Here is a 15,682-nt window from a genome sequence, read left to right on the forward strand (position 1 = left end):
ATTGAATGTGACAGACCAAGTGCTGGAAGTTGGAAGTCATGGTGCCCAGTGGTCAGCAGGACGCCGTGGGCCGAGTGGCCTGTTTGCACACCGTGTGACTCCTACAAGCTCGCGGGTTAATGGTTCAACTAGTCCATGGCAAGGCCAAAGGACGCCCTTGCGAGGCGACCGATGCAAAACTCACAACTTCCATTTCAAACCCGATGCGCATTGGATGGCCCCACTTTCGAGGAGCAAGTGACGCAGGTGCGGCGGAGTAAGAAGTGACGCAGGGGCGGCGGAGTAGGAAGTGACGCAGGGCAGCTGAGTAGGAAGTGACGCAGGGCGGCTAAGTAGGAAGTGACGCAGGGGCGGCGGAGCAGGAAGTGAAGGAGCCTGGATGACTGAGCGGAAGCGTCGGTGAGGGGTTGAATTAGCAGTGGGAAAGGCCGGGTAAGAGCGACTGGTCGGAGGGAGGGAGGGAGCTGACGGCAGGGGTGAGCTCCCTGCAGTGTGGCCAGGTCATAAGTAAAGCCTTGTGTCAAAGGTTTGTTTAAAACGCCCCTTTTCCAGGAGAGTTGGCTTTAATTCGGCGTGACTGAGCCGTTCTCCTTGTGAAAATGCCCCTGGCTAGATGTGTTTCCCATCTCTATTGGCAAAGGGCACTTGCTCGTCTGGTTTTCCTTTACAACTTTTGGCTGATGAGTCCATGTGAGCGACTGATTCAAAAAAGTCTCTGTAATGCTTTAGGCGAGCGATGAAAACAGGCCCTTTGGCCCAATAACTTCATGCTGACCATGAAGCATCTCTTCACAGTCATCCCGTTTATTTCTCCCCACACTACATTAACTCCCAGATTACACCCCTTGCCCCGACACTATAGGAACCAATTAACCCAGCAGTTGTTGAGATACTTAAGTTCGTCGCAGCACAAAAAGCAAACCCACGTTGTCCCCAGGAGAACGACCAAAGCCCACACAAATCACACCAGAGGTCAGAATTAAACCCAGGTCAGTGGAGCTGTGAGACCATGATCTAAAATAAGTTGAAAGGATGCTGGAAACCAAAGACTTATTCACATTTAAAAAGGACTTAGATGTGTAATTGAACAACATTGAAGTGCAGGATACAGGACAAATTAAAGGAAACTGGGATGAGTCTGGCTCATTCTCTTTCAACCAGCTGAAATGTAGTAAGTGGTGTCATGAAATCACCATTGTTGAAAGCTACATTTCTTGAGGGTTTCCTTGCAGTAAATGCAGTGACCATTGTGGATCTGAGCCAGAGAAAATGTGTCTCTTGCATTGAGTGGAGTGACAGTGGCTGTGTTCCTATTGCCCTGGGCCTCATAGGGTAAAATGTCTGGTTATTGTTAATGACATAGGGGATATGTACACATCTTAATTGGGTTTGCCTGTGATGTTGAACCTGATTGGATAATTTGCTTGTTTATGAAGAATAATATCTGGGAATGATTTACAAGCCCTCATAATTCTCTTTTGAATCTAATCTTCTTTATGAGTTGACTGCTTTCTGAGGGAAAAAAAAGCAATGGAAAAACCTGTCTCTTTCAAAACAAGTCTCCAAAACTCAGAGCAATAAACAAATAATTATCAGACCCAGCGTTCTGTTGATGACAAATCCAACAGTTTCCCTCTGTTCCTTAGTGATGGCATGCACTATCGAGAAGGTGCTGACTGATGCAAAGGCTTTGGTGGAGCGACTGAAGGATCATCATAATGCAACAGAGTCCCTCATTGATCAGACCTCCACACTCAATAAAAGGGTGGAGAATATGAAGGAAGTTGGGTCAGGAACCTCAGATCGGGTAAGACAAAGTCCACTTGACAATGAAGCATTGAGCTCGCACTGTATGTTCTTAAGGAATGTCTCTCCTTCCTGATAAATTACTGTTCCTCATAGTTTGCATAAGTTTCTGTTAACAGCTTCTTCCGGTTGATGTTCCTGTGCATCTTTCCCTGCGCCTTTGCACTCCTTTCTTCCCCCCCCCCAGTAACTCCTCCACCACGTTCCCATGTGGGTAAGGGATGTGATAAGGATTGATTATTCCCTTTGCATGGACTAGAATTAATTCTTGGAATGTCAAGTTTCTGCTTGGGCCCACATTTATTGCCCATTATCTCAATGCTCCGATGGAAGTGTTTATGGGCTGCCTCTTTGAGTCATTACTTTACCTGAAGATAATTCCACAAGGTGGTTCAGTTCCTGCACCCCATCACTTGTAGCACAATCTTCACTGTTGAGTAAGTTCTGATGGAGGGTCTCAGCCCAAACTGTTGACAATCCCGCTTCTTCCGAGATGCTGCTTGACCTGTTGACTTCCTCCAGCAATTTGTTTATTGATCCAGATTACACCATCTGTAATCTCTTTGGTCAAATATAAAGCAGTAAGATGTCTCTGGCCTTCAATGCTTGTCTATCTCTCTGACTTCTTGCAAAAACAGCTTTTTTTGAGCCAATTTATCTCTAACTCGCTCATTTTTTTCTGTAAATGCCAAATTGCAAGTTCCCCCTCTTTATGCTAATAGAAATGTATTAATGAGCGCATTCTTCAATTATTCCCCTCTTCTATTTGTTAATTAGCCTTTGTAATATTTGGTCAAGGGAATGTGCATGATTTAGCCATTGACAGAGATTTTTTTCTGTTTTTAAGTAAGGCTGGGATTTCCCGGTAATCCAAATTGCATTTATTCCATTCTAGTTCAGGAGTGCTGAAGAGAATGAGGAGCGGTCTTGTCAAGAGCTGAAGCAAACAGGCTTGAAGTCTCACAAGCAAGATTTACATTTTTTTTAGTTAAGTAGATATACAGCAGTGGACCAGTAACACCGAAACACAAAAAAACAGAGGGATAGAGACCGCTTCACCTGCGAATTGCTCCATTCATCTTTCCTTATTTTCAGAATCAGGAAGATTTTGCAAAGCTGAAGAAACTGTCCAGTTACAAGCCATACTCCCTCCTTTCTCAGGAGAACACACAGATACGGGATCTGCAGCAGGAAAATAAAGGTTTCTCTTTTCTTACTAATTAAAAGCCTCTTAATGACGAGTTATTCTGGTTCAGAAAAATATCAGAATATATTAACAGCTACCAGAGTTGAGGGGTTTTTTTTTCTTATCCCCAGTAATTATTATCAAATCTCTGCAGATGAAGTGAAATTCATGCCTGGAAAAAGCTTCCTCTGCAGTATCTTCACAAGGTCACATTCTAAGGAGCACCCTTACGTGTCTTTGGAGATTAAATGAATAATGGTTATGCCTGAGGGATGTTAAATACAATGAATTAGTTAATACATTATGTCCTGCCCACTGTTTATTTTGGTCTGAGTAGCATTGTCGAGTTGATGAGAGTTCATTCAGAAATTCTGGTGCATCTCTTGGTCTGCCATTCATTGTATGGATTTAAATGGGATCTGATGGGGCATCTTTTTCGCACTGAGGGTTGTACAGTTGCAGAATGAGTTGTCGGAGGAAGTGGTAGAGATGGGTAAAATTGCAGTGGGCAGGTACATAAATAGGAAAAGCTGAGAGGGATATGTGCCAAATACAGTAAAAACCCCCGGTATCTGGAATTCAAGCACCAGCAAAAAAAACAAGGAAAATTTTTTTTTTCTAAAAATTAAAATAAATAAGAATAAAATAATATACTTTTTAAAATATGTACGTTTAGAATTATCAATGTTCTCTGAAGTAACACATAAACCTTTGGTGAAGATGGGAGCAAATATTCAGCCAGCGGAGGGCCTTGGCCGTGCTTTGCTCGTAGCAGCTGTTTGAATAAAGTTGAGTGAAACACAACCGTGTCGCCCAGAATGAAGAGCTGGTAGATGCCGCTTGCCATTGGAGGTGACTCTCTTAAAGTGTGTGACTCTCTTAAAGTGTCTCCTTATCCTTGATAAGAGTCACCCCGGTCAGAGGCTTTATCTGTAAACTTAGGAGAATTATTGGTTAATTATTTATAATGTTATTGTTCGTCTTTTGGGCGGCTCCATGGAGGGGGATAAACCTGAAGATGCAACGACAGTTAAATGTTTTCGAAGAATGTGACTGAAAATAAAGTAAAATGCTTTAAGGTTTAGATATTCCATACAAGTACATTATAGTATTTTTGTCTTTTAAACTGTTTATCCTGATTAGGCATTGTAAAGTAAGTCTCAAGCAACTGTAAAATACACTTATCTGGCACCTACCAAACCCATAGATGCCAGATACCAGGTGCTTTACTGTATAGGCAAAAGGGACCAGCTAAGTCAGACAGCTTGGCTGAAGGGCCTGTTTCCACTTTGTAGAACGCTAACTCCTTATTTTATATGCAGCAAGGAAGAGGCAGGCCTGAAAATTCCTATTTGAAAAAAGGGGGAACAGAAAACATACATTTCCCCCTGAAAACAGAAAAATTAAACATTTTGGAAAACTCCAATCGAAACAGAAGCAGCTGGAAGCAGTACGCTGTGAAAAGAGAAATTGTTAACATTTCAAGTGGAAAAGCCCTCATCATAATTGGGAAAGTTAGTTGCAGAGATTGTAACCTAAGGGTTAAGGCTGAGGCATGTGCTAAGGATTGATCAATCAGCAGGCAGAGAGAGGAATGTTCCCTTTGCACAGACTGGAATTAAACCCATAATCCTAGAAAATGTGAGCTCTGAACTGACATCTTCTAATCAGATGTTTAGTCAGGGATATAAATCACTTCAGCATTTCTTTCACAGTCGAGTAGCATAAACTGCCCCATGGTACACTCACTAAACTATACTTGAATTATTTATTACCAATTTTGATCAATAAGGATAAATGGGAATAGTGATATAACATTGCACTGCATACTTCACAATTGTTTTTCTGTTGGCTGGTTACTATAGCTATCCTGTTTTTCTTTAATCTCTTGGGCAAGTTGAAACAATAATTCAGAATGATGGTTTTCTGTGCAGCTAGAAATTGTTGCAGGTCTAAGTAGTGTTGACTGATCTTTAGCATTGTTGTATTGGGCATCATTATTATCTTCTCTGCCTTTGAGTTGAAGAGAGAGAAGTCAGTCAGTGCGCCCACAACTGAGTCACAAGATAGCGCTCCTAGCAGGAATGTAGTGAAGGAAGGCTGAGATTTCACTCTGATGGCCCCCAGGGTAAAATTGTTTGCCAAACCTGCCATCACAGGCACAAAAATGTTGGCTGATCTCAGCTGGAGTAGCAGAGGAGGTGATTCACTTTGTCACTCCACAGGAAACCATGCAGTGCATAGATGTGACATTAACATTAAAAAAAATTATAGGTACATGGATGGGAGGGGTATAGAGAGCTATGGGGGAGTTGCATCTGATGAAAACTGAATAGAAGCTGAAGCCCTCAATCTCCATGTCAACTCAAACATAAAGAACCTGAAGCAAGCCCTGTAAAACTAGATTAAATGCAGATATTCAGCTTGAAAGTTTTATTTTGGTTAACTGCAGAAGTGTGAAGATTGTTCAATATCTTGACTAGCTTTTGTAGAAATGGATTTTTCACTGGGAACACATGATATAAAAAAGAAATTCACCTCACAGATGTGAAATGAAAATAAGTAGTTAGTATTGATTCATTCAGATGGTCACAACCTCTTCTCACTGCTTCTTTTGAGTGGAAGGTACTGAAGCCTGAAAACAAGTATCTCTTTGTTCAAGAATATTTTCTTTCAAAAGGCCATCAGGTTGTTACACTGATCATAAATAGCTCCATAAAATGACCATGGCAAGTCATTTTTTATACAGTAGCATTATTGTGAATATTTATTATGTCTCTATCTTAGGTATTTATTGATTTTTAAAAATTCAATTATTTACTTTTTTTGAAAACAAATAACTGTTTGGCTGCAGTAAGTAAAAATTTTGGTTCATATGTATATTGTATATAACAATTAACATTATTATTTTATTGTTTTTCTAACCAAAGATAATATCTCAGTATTATCCAAAGATAATGTTCAGGGGAGGAGGGATAAATGGTGTTGAATCTCTGGTTTCCTTATTTTACGTTGGTGACAAGTTTGATTTCCATGGTGTGTTAGCAACTCTGTTACGGATATGTTACCTGAATACAAGGATCTTGAGGTAAACTGGAAGTACCTTACCTTTTCTTCTCTGGAAAATCATATGAAGGTGGCAGTAAATGGTAAGCAGTCTCTGTTTCATCCAGTGTTGTGTGGTATACAGGCATACCACTGCAGTTTCTGTTTGCAATAAGGATTATCCTGAGAATTTCTGTTGCCTGAGTGGTCTGAGATTAGTATGGTTCTCCCTTAACTTGCTGATGGTTGATTTGTTTCTCTCAGAACTGTGGCTCTCCCTGGAAGAGCATCGCTATGCTTTGGAACTCATCATGAGTAAATACAGGAAGCAGATGTTACATCTTTTAGCCTCTAGGAAGCTGGATAGTACACCAATAACCAACTTATACCAGGAGCATTCCCAGGTAAGAAGCTGCGTTCCTAGTTTAAAACAGGAAAAATCTTTCTTTAGAGGGCTGATTTTAGTCATTTTGGATCAATCTGATGGTTAACATAAACTGAGTTAGACAAAGGAAATGATCGTGCTGGTGCTCCCTTCTCTTTTATAGAAAGTTTGATGCTCTGTAATTCTGATTTTGTTAAACTTTATTATTTGGAATTGGGTTTCAATTTATATCAGTGATATAAAATTAGTCTTTTTATGGGGTTTCAGCAGTGTTGGCATCAAGTAAGACCTTAAATTTCTGAAATATTTATTGTCCTGTGGCAGTGTGGGCAGTGGGAGAAACACAGCCACCATATTGAGGGTCGTTTACAACTGTTTTCATTCCAATTCAGCACGCCCCAATAAGGGCAGCAGGAGCTCAGTCACCTGGTGGATTGTGACATCATAATCACTGCCCAGGGTGGGCGCTGGAAGGGAGGCTGGAGTCAGAGAGAAACCTCTGACAATGCCATTTCCCCATGGCTGCCCTGCCACACCTGGTGGATTGTGACATCATAATCACTGCCCAGGGTGGGCGCTGGAAGGGAGGCTGGAGTCAGAGAGAAACCTCTGACAATGCCATTTCCCCATGGCTGCCCTGCCACGTGGCGATAGAAGCAGGATGTGTACGCCAAACAACCCCCGCCCCCCCCCCCAGAACCGGCTACGCATCCTGTTTGGCAGCTGGCCCCGGCACTTTGGCGCGGCCAGCTGTGATAAGTCCAGATGGGCCGCCTTCAGGTGGTCCACCATAAAAAGTTCCTCTCTCTCCCCAACGTCCAGGGTGAAGGTTCCGCAGGACCGGTGCAAGACTTTGTATGGCCCCTCGTACAGTCACTGTAGCGGTGCACCTTGTGGTCCCCACCACACGAAAACGAACTGGGCCAAGTCGAGCTCTTTGGGGAGATGAAACGTCTGGGTGCCGAGGGTGGGGGAGCTAGGGAAGCCAGTCTCCTGCGTAAGTCCGCCAGCAGGTTTTTGTCGGTGGCCATGATGTCAGGGTCTGGGCCAAAAAACTCACCCTGCAGGGAAAGCAGTGCGCCATAGACCATTTCCGCTACTGAGGCCTGCAGGTCCTCCTTGGGTGCCGTCCTAATCCCGAGGAGGACCCAGGGTAGTTCGTCGCCCAGTCTGGTCCAGAGAGCCTGGCCATAAGCAATGCCTTCAGGTGCCTGTGGAACCTCTCCACCAACCCTTTGGACTGCGGGTGGTATGCTGCAGTGTGGTGGAGCTTGACCCCCAGGAGCTTCGCCATCTGAGTCCACAGGGCAGACATGAAGTGCGGCCCTCTGTCGCTAGTGATGTGCGCCGGGACTGAAACGGGCGATCCCTTAGCTGACCAGAGTCCTGGCACACATCTCCGTGGAGGCCTCCTTAATTGTGATGGCCTCCAGCCACCTTGTGGCTTGGTCCACCACTGTGAGGATGTAACAAGCCTCCTTGGACACTGACAGGAGCCTGACGACATCAACGTGGATGTGTTGGAATCTGCGAAACGCCGGGTCGAAGTTCTGGATGGGGGCTCGCGTGTGTCGCTGGACCTTGGAGGTCTGGCACCTGATACAGTTCTGCCACCTCCTCTTTCAGCCCGTGCCACACAAACTGCTCCGCGACCATCCGCACTGTTGTCTTTACCGCTAGGTAAGCGAGGTCGTGGATCAGACTGAAGACCTTCGCCACTGATCGCGGCGTGCCTGTTGAGACGTCACAGAGCAATGTGTCTGGGCTGCTGGGCGCTTGGACATCCTTAGTTTGAGGCCCGAGATGGCAGTCCGCAAGGCCTGCGACTCTGCGTCGTTCCTCTGTGCCTGAGCCAGTTGCTTGTAATTCAGGCTGCGCACGAGAATGTTGATGGCTGGACAGGAGAGCGCATCCACCACGACATTGCCCTTGCCGGTCCTATGTCGGATGTTGGTCATGAACTCAGACACGTACGAGAGGTGGCACTGCTGTCTGGTGGACATGGTGGATCCTTGGCCATCACCAGTGCTTGAGTGAGGGGCATGTGATCTGTGAAGGCTGTGAACAGTCTTCCCTCGAGGAAGTAGCAGAAATGGTGGATGGCCAAATACAGCGCCAGGAGCTCCCGGTCGGAGGTGCTGCATTTGAGCTCTGGTGGGCGCAGCTGCTTGCTGAAGAAGGCCAACGGGTGCCATTGTCCATCAAGCCACTGTTCCAGGAACCCCGCGCCCCCCCCCCCCCCCCCCCACTGCCGTAGCTGAGGCGTCTATGGACAGTGCCTTGTGCGCCTCTGGCCGCGGGTGCACCAGCAGCATGGTGCTGGCTAGAACCTTCTTTGTCACAAAGAAAGCCCTGTCCACCTCCTCTGACCACGATAAAGTCTTTTCTTTGGTGGCCATGAGCGTGAACAATGGGTGCGTGGTGCACGTGGCTACGGGGATGAAATGATGGTAAAAGTTCACCATCACCATAAACTCTTGGAGGCCTATCAGGGTGGAGGGTTTGGGAAATCGTTGAACAGCCACTACCTTCTTCAGCACCGGCGCAGCCCCAGCCACCAAAATGTTGTGCCCCAGGAACTGGAGGGACTCCTTGCCGAACTGGCATTTGGCCGCATTGTCCGTGAGGCTGAAGTCCGCAAGCCAGGCAAAGAGTGTGCGGAGGTGGGTTTTGTGTTTGTTATGGTTGCAACTAGCAATGAGAATATCGTCAGGTAAATTAACACAAAGTCCAGGTCTTTTCCAACCGCATCCATGAGGCACTGGAACGTTTGGGCCTTGTTCTTTAGATGGAAGGGCATACGCCAAAAGGGGTGATAATGGCCGTCTTACCCACGTCGACTGGATGGACCAGGATCTGATAGTATCCCCGCATGAGGTTCACTTTGGAGAAGACCCGTGTGCCATGGAGGTTGGTGGAGAAGTCCTGTATGTGGGGCACCGGGTACCTGTCAGGGGTGGTTGCGTCGTTAAACCGACTGTAGTCCCCTCACAGTCTCCAGCCCCCGGACGATTTCGGGACCATATGGAGTGGCGATGTCCAGGCGCCGGATGATTCCCAGTTCCTGGAGCCTGGAGCCTCCTTTGCCTGCTGGAGCTTCTCGGGAGGCCCTGTGTGGCGATGTGGTGGAAGACCCCATGCAGGGGCAGGGCAGCGTTGAACTGTGACGCTAGGATAGCGGGGAATTTGTGGAGGATCTCATCGAACTTGTCCCTGGCAGTGGCTACGGCGGTGAGTTCGGGCCTGCGGGCTTCTGCTGTGTCCAATCGGGTGGAGTGGAACATTCAGGCGTTGACCAGCCTTTTGCCCTTCATGTCAACCAGTAGGCCGTGAGCTCTGAGGAATCTGCCCCTAACACCGCAGTGCCCACGGAGGCCAGGATGAACCTCCAGTGGAACTTCTCCTTCCCGAACTGGATCTGTGCCCTGCCGGTGCCATAGGTCCTGATGGTGGAGCTGTTGGCCACCCGCAGGGTTGGACTTCAAGATCGGGTCTGAATCTCTAATGCTGTGGGAGGAAGGACGCTGAGCTCAGCCCCTATGTCCACCAGGAATCGGCAGCCAGTGTATCTGTCCGTCGCATAAAGGAGGATGTGTGGCCAGCCGTCGCAGCCATCAATGGCGGCTGGCCTGGTCGCTTCCCTGAAACCCTCAGGGCTGGCGGCACTTATGGGCTTATACTCCCCAGCGCTGGTGATAGAAACACCAAGTCGACTGGCCCTCCTCTGGCTTGGTCGGGAGCGGCTTGCGGTTGCCTGGCTCCTGGCCGTGCCACCTGGTTGAGGGATGCCTCGTTCTCCCTCTTCATGTGCCAAAGGGCATCCACACGAGCTGCTGCTCTCCTTGGGTTCGAGAAGTCTTCATCTGTGAGGAGCAACTGGATGTCCTCCGGCATCTGTTCCAGGAATATTTGGCGGAAGAGAAAACAAGGCTTGTGGTCTTCCGAAAGGGCCAGCATTTCGTCCATCAGTGCCGATAGTCTACGGTCCCCAAGCCCATCTAGGTGAAGGAGCATGGAAGCCCGTTGCTGAGGAGTTGGCCCAAAAGTTCCAAGCAGCAGGTCTTTGAGGGTGGTGTACTTGCCCATAGCCAGGGGATGGTGGATGATATCGTCCACCCTCGCTGCAAGTGGGGCCAGTTCGCCATGAGAATGTGTGCCGCCACAGTCCCATAATTATTCAGATGTGAAAAAGACCAGCAAACGAGGTGAGGGCTTCCTTGTTTAAATAAGTATTTTCACAATGCATTTTCACTGGAATTTCTTGTGATATCCTTATTGTTTGTAATGATGAAATAATGAATTCTGAAATATTTTGAATTTCATTTGTATTATTTAGTTTGCATACGCTGAGGTATTAGGACTTCATTATTTCTCTATGAAAACAGTTAAGTGACATTGTTATTCAGGGTTTCACTGTGTGGGCTTGTAAACTTGCACTGACGTGAGACCACATACCATTGTCACCTCTGTTGGGTTTTCAGTGTGAAAGATTAAGACCGAGCTGTCAAGTTGCAATATAATGCCTAACTTGGCAAATTATTTGATTGAACACCCCTCACTTAATGTCCACTTGTTCAAAAGATAGGGTATGTTTAGAAGTATAGGCTGATTTTGTTTTCAACATGCTCTGAACTCTAGGACACCTAACGGAGTTTCCCGTGGAGTCACAGATCTCACTGAGATTGCAATACTTCATGTGTCCTTGTTGAAGTTCCCATGGCATATTGGGTTAAAATATTTACCATGCTGACCTTAAGATTCCCCATTTTGCTGACTTTTCCCAGGTGATTTTTCTTTTTCCACTTCCAGGAGTTGCAAACTCACATTGAACAGATCTGTGAAATGGCCACAGTCATGAGGAAAGCTGTTCAAATGGGGGATCCAGAAAACTGCCAAATTCAAGAAAAAATGGCCCAGCTGGAGGTAGGAGTTTTGAGAGTGTGCTCCACCGGATTTTAGGCAGCCACTCTGCTGACGTGATACGACAGACAACGCCTCTCTCCTGATAGCAGAACCAGTTTCCTATCACTGTACCTTGCCGTGATAATTTAGCAGGATGAACTGGTTAACCTTGTGGTGTGAATGTCTTGGCTAGACCTGATAGTAGAAGATTCAGTTCTGTGGTCCAGGAACCACAAGAGGATCTGTTGCTTTCTCATCAAAATTCCCTCCTGTTCCTGAGACATTGTGGAAAACATGGGCCAAATTCTTTCATTGCCACCCATCATCTCTTTGCATCTCTCCTCCCTGCAGACCACCATGCCTTTTAACAAGAGTGAAGAGATTTCTTCGATCAACCAATTTGTAGTTTCGCCTCCTTACATTTTCTTCTGTTCTTTGCACCCATTCTGGTTCTCGCATTGATTCTCTCTCTCTCTCTCTCTCTCTTTCTCTCACTCTCTCTCTCTCTCTCTCTCTCTCTCACTCTCTCTCTCTCTCTCTTTCTCTCTCTCTCTCTCACTCTCTCTCTCTCTCTCTCTTTCTCTCTCTCACTCTCTCTCTCTGTCTTTCTCCCTCTCTCTCTCACTCTCTCTCTCTCTCTCTCTCTCTCTCTCTCTCTCTCTCTCTCTACACACACAGTTTGAACCTATTATCTGGCGCTCAGTGACCTGTAATCCCACTCTGTCCAACAAGTTTTGAATCTGTCGCCGTTAGTACAAACTTCTTACAGACAGCACAAGATCACTGGCACTAACTGCTCATTGTGCCAACTGCTACGCCAGCTGGGATCAGATTTGTGATAGGAAATGGGTCTGCTCAAGGCACCTACCACACCTTTGACAGCTGTTTTCTGTGCATCTTCTATTTTCTGGCATTGTTTGTGGTCTGACAATGGCCAGGTCCCAACGTCACCAGATTAAAGAGGTTCAACCTGTAACATGTTTGAACTCCTCATATGCATGAGGCCCCACCTTCTCTTCGCATTTTTTTTGTCACCAAGCTATCTGTCTTTTCTGTGTCATCTCGTTTAGCTTGCAACAGATTTTGCAAAGAAACAGACCCAAATTTGTTTATTTCTGTGAAGTGTCACTCTTGCCACTTTGTGGACATTCAGACTACAGTAAAACCCCTAGTATCTGGAATTTAAGCAACCAACAGCCTCAAGCAACTGGCAAAAAATAGAAGAAAGTATTTTTTTTTAAATTAAAATAAATAAGAATAAAATAATAGGTTTAAAAAAATAAGTTTAAAATTGTAAAAGTAAATCTTTTCTGAAGTAACAAATAAACCTTTGGTGAAGATGGGAACAAATATTCAGCCAATGGAGTGCCTTGTCCATTCTTTGCTCGTAGCAGTTATTTGAATAAAGTTATAGTTTGAATAAAACAGTATCACCGAGGATGAAGATCTGGTTGATGCCACTCGCCATTGGGGTGACTCTAAAAGTGACTCCTTTTTTTTTCTTTTTGAGCCCCGGTCAGAGGCTTTATCTGTAAACTTGGAGGGGGGGGGTTAATTATCTATAATGTTGTTGTTCATCTTTTGGGCAGCTCTGCAGAGGGGGAGGAACCTGCAGATTCAGTGATGGTTAAAGTTTTCAAAGAATATGACTGAAAATAAAGTAAAATGCTTTAAGAGTGTAAAATGTATGGTAAGAGTGCCGGATACCTGGCGTTTTACGGTTTTGTCCTTGGAGCTCTTTCTCCCATTGTCCACTCATTTGATCCTAGTCATAACTAGAAAATTGTAGCTGAGACACTTGAAGCTCCAATCCCTCAACTATTCCTCCAGAGCGCCCAAGAATCTATCTCCACCTCATTCGCCCTCAAGGATGCAGCATCCACTGAGACACTTGTCTATATATTTAATAATGACACTCCACCATTTCACTCAAACCATCCCCATCTCCAAAGCTATTATGTGGTCCGAGATAGTGAGTTGGTTGGTATTCGGCAACACCGCAATCACACCCAAGTCTAATCCTGATTCTTTTTAGTTCTGGCAGCAGCTGAGGGTGGCACATTTTTGCACTATTGTTCAATATGTTACAGTTCACTATCCAGGCTGACAGTTTTCCATATTCCATAAACCAATTGCTTGGTAGGAGCTGGCACCTTCAGAAATGCACAATAAAAGGAAGAAGTAGAAGGACTTGAATGATTTGAAAATGACTTCAAATCCAACATGCTCATTTTTTTTTTACATTTTGTTTTATAGCTTGAAAATAAGGAATTGCGGGAGCTTGTGTCATTCAGTAAAGAAATAACTCTTCAGGAAAATGCTCAACCTCTTCAATATGGAAAATAACTGCCAGCTGTGTTTTATAGTCCCTGAATCAGGTCGCTGCACTGACTTACAACCACTCGAACAGTGCCTCCAATTCATAACATGCTCAGTCGTCACCAATGTTACTAAGAATGGGACTTGGTATGAAGATTCAGCTAGAAACTTTTTAATAAGAATTCCTAGTAGAATACCTCCATTGCCTTCGGAGAAGCTTTGAGTTTGTAGATGTCCTTTTTCCCATTACAACTTCTCCAATATTGACAGTGGCAGCCAATGCCTGCTCATTCCACACAACCACTTTCTTGGAAGAAAACAAGATGAACCTAATATTCAAATATTTATTCCATAGTCCACCAACAAGATGGGAACCTTGAGTTTAATAAATCTGCCTTGTTCTTATTTTTAGTTGTTTCTCCATTCAGACAGAATATCCGCACATTTAAGTGCACGGCAATGAGCCAATTGAGAAACAGCAAGTCATCTACTCTGACATTCAAACTTGAGACATGAGTCTGATTAAATTTATAATGAAGAACAACATTGATTGGTGGTTGGAATTTCCCGATGTGGTTACTTTCAGCAAAGAAGCCCCAGCCTTTATTCTTAGTGTATTTGCTAATTGCAATCAATATTGCACCACCTTTGGCCTGACTATTACAGCCTCAAAAATGGAGAAGAATATCTTTTTTTTCCTTTCTGGACAAAGCTTGTGCGTATGTGTTTGTAGAAAGGAGAGGTGAAACCTGGCTGTGATGGTTCATGAAAGGCCTCCTGGTTCTCACAATTCCAGACTTCGACAAATCACCCATCAAGGATGGAAGAACTAGTATTGTCCAGTGTGGGTCATGACTTTCAGGAAAGGTGGGGGCCAGTCAGAACAAAAAGTGAACAGGTTTATGCTCATGCTTTCCTCCATGCCTAAGTTGCTATGGCACAAGTATGAGTGGATTAATCGAAGAACTTTTCTCCTTGATCCTGCTGCTGTAAATCACTTGACACTTACAGGACTGACATGAGAATTTCTTCCTATTTGGTGTTTCTGCCACACAAAAGCCAACCCTGCTACTTCTTTTCCTTGTTTCTTTCTCCCATTAATGTAGCTTCAGGATTGTGTCCAAAAAGATGCAATTGTTTTGTCCTGGATATTTTACATTATCCACTTATCCTTCTGTGACACATGTTGAGTGGGGATAGTCAGTGATGGGTTGAAGAATGGGGTGGGGTGCTTTGCCTCCCCTTTACCATTTCCAGTAGCAACCTAAGAGCCTGGGGTTTGAGTAATGGAAACTTTTATCATTGCATCTCCTTAAGAAGTCTCTGCAACTACAGCTGGAATCCTTTAATTTGCTTGGCCAAGTCCTTCTGTTTGTAAATGTCCAAATAAATTTCTTAAATTATTTTCACGTAATCATTCCCAGGTGTGTATTGTTGTGAGTGTTTGAGGGGGCGGTGAGGAAAAAGGGGGCAGTTGGGTGGGGGTTAGGAAATAGGGGGTGTTCCGAACCTTGCGTCTTCTTGTTATTCAGTTTACTGCAAAGTTTAATGAGCCGGTGCAGTAATTTTCTGGCCAGATTCGGGGTGACGGTAGTGAGCAAAATAAATGACAAGGAGATCGTGCAAGAACTGGTCTCGGTGGGCACTATGTTGTAGTGGCGTCAGTACCCCCCCCCCCCCACCAGCGCAACAACCACCACCCCTTTCTCGGAGCCACCACCGAAACCCCCCCTTCTCAGCGCCACCGCTGACAACCCCCCACCCCACTTAGGGCCAACACTAACCCCCCCCACCCCAGCCCCGTTGTATGGTGGGGGTGCTCGGGAGATGACCTGGAGGCCAAGGGAGCAGCAGACTGAAACATTTAGGAAACGCTATTTTAAATGTTATTTATTAAATCATAAATTACAGGTGCCTCAGATCCCAAAACACATGTTTGTGTAAAAATCTATATTGAACTTATGACCACAGACGATGTAAACTCTGTCCTTTAACTTTGTCCCTTCCCACCATCCAGGAACCCAAACAGATCGTCCAGG

General features: G+C 45.2%; 1 protein-coding gene across 4 annotated transcripts; it reads left to right on the forward strand.

Annotated features, from left to right (window-relative positions):
- Positions 1 to 324: 324 nt before the first annotated feature.
- On the forward strand, positions 325 to 15,057 carry LOC138764949 (suppressor of IKBKE 1-like). 4 transcript variants are annotated; one of them, XM_069941441.1, is made up of 6 exons: positions 325 to 432; positions 1,647 to 1,807; positions 2,902 to 3,007; positions 6,302 to 6,441; positions 11,232 to 11,345; positions 13,581 to 15,057. In XM_069941441.1, the coding sequence occupies exons 2-6, from the start codon at positions 1,649 to 1,651 to the stop codon at positions 13,668 to 13,670; spliced, it is 609 nt and encodes a 202-aa protein (XP_069797542.1). In that variant the 5' UTR covers positions 325 to 432; positions 1,647 to 1,648; the 3' UTR covers positions 13,671 to 15,057. The 4 variants fall into 4 exon arrangements, with proteins under 4 accessions (XP_069797542.1, XP_069797545.1, XP_069797543.1 ...); XM_069941442.1 differs by having other exon boundaries at positions 329 to 399; XM_069941443.1 differs by lacking the exon at positions 325 to 432 and adding an exon at positions 504 to 526.
- Positions 15,058 to 15,682: the final 625 nt, after the last annotated feature.

This window comes from Narcine bancroftii, chromosome 5, assembly GCF_036971445.1.
Source record: "Narcine bancroftii isolate sNarBan1 chromosome 5, sNarBan1.hap1, whole genome shotgun sequence".
In the NCBI taxonomy this organism is placed as follows: Eukaryota; Metazoa; Chordata; class Chondrichthyes; order Torpediniformes; family Narcinidae; genus Narcine; species Narcine bancroftii.

Coding starts and splice junctions, on each gene's coding strand:
- LOC138764949 (XM_069941441.1), top strand. CDS start 1,649: ATGGCATGCACTATCGAGAAGGTGCTGACTGATGCAAAGGCTTTGGTG. Junction 1,808..2,901: donor GGTCAGGAACCTCAGATCGG/GTAAGACAAAGT, acceptor CCTTATTTTCAG/AATCAGGAAGATTTTGCAAA. Junction 3,008..6,301: donor TCTGCAGCAGGAAAATAAAG/GTTTCTCTTTTC, acceptor TGTTTCTCTCAG/AACTGTGGCTCTCCCTGGAA.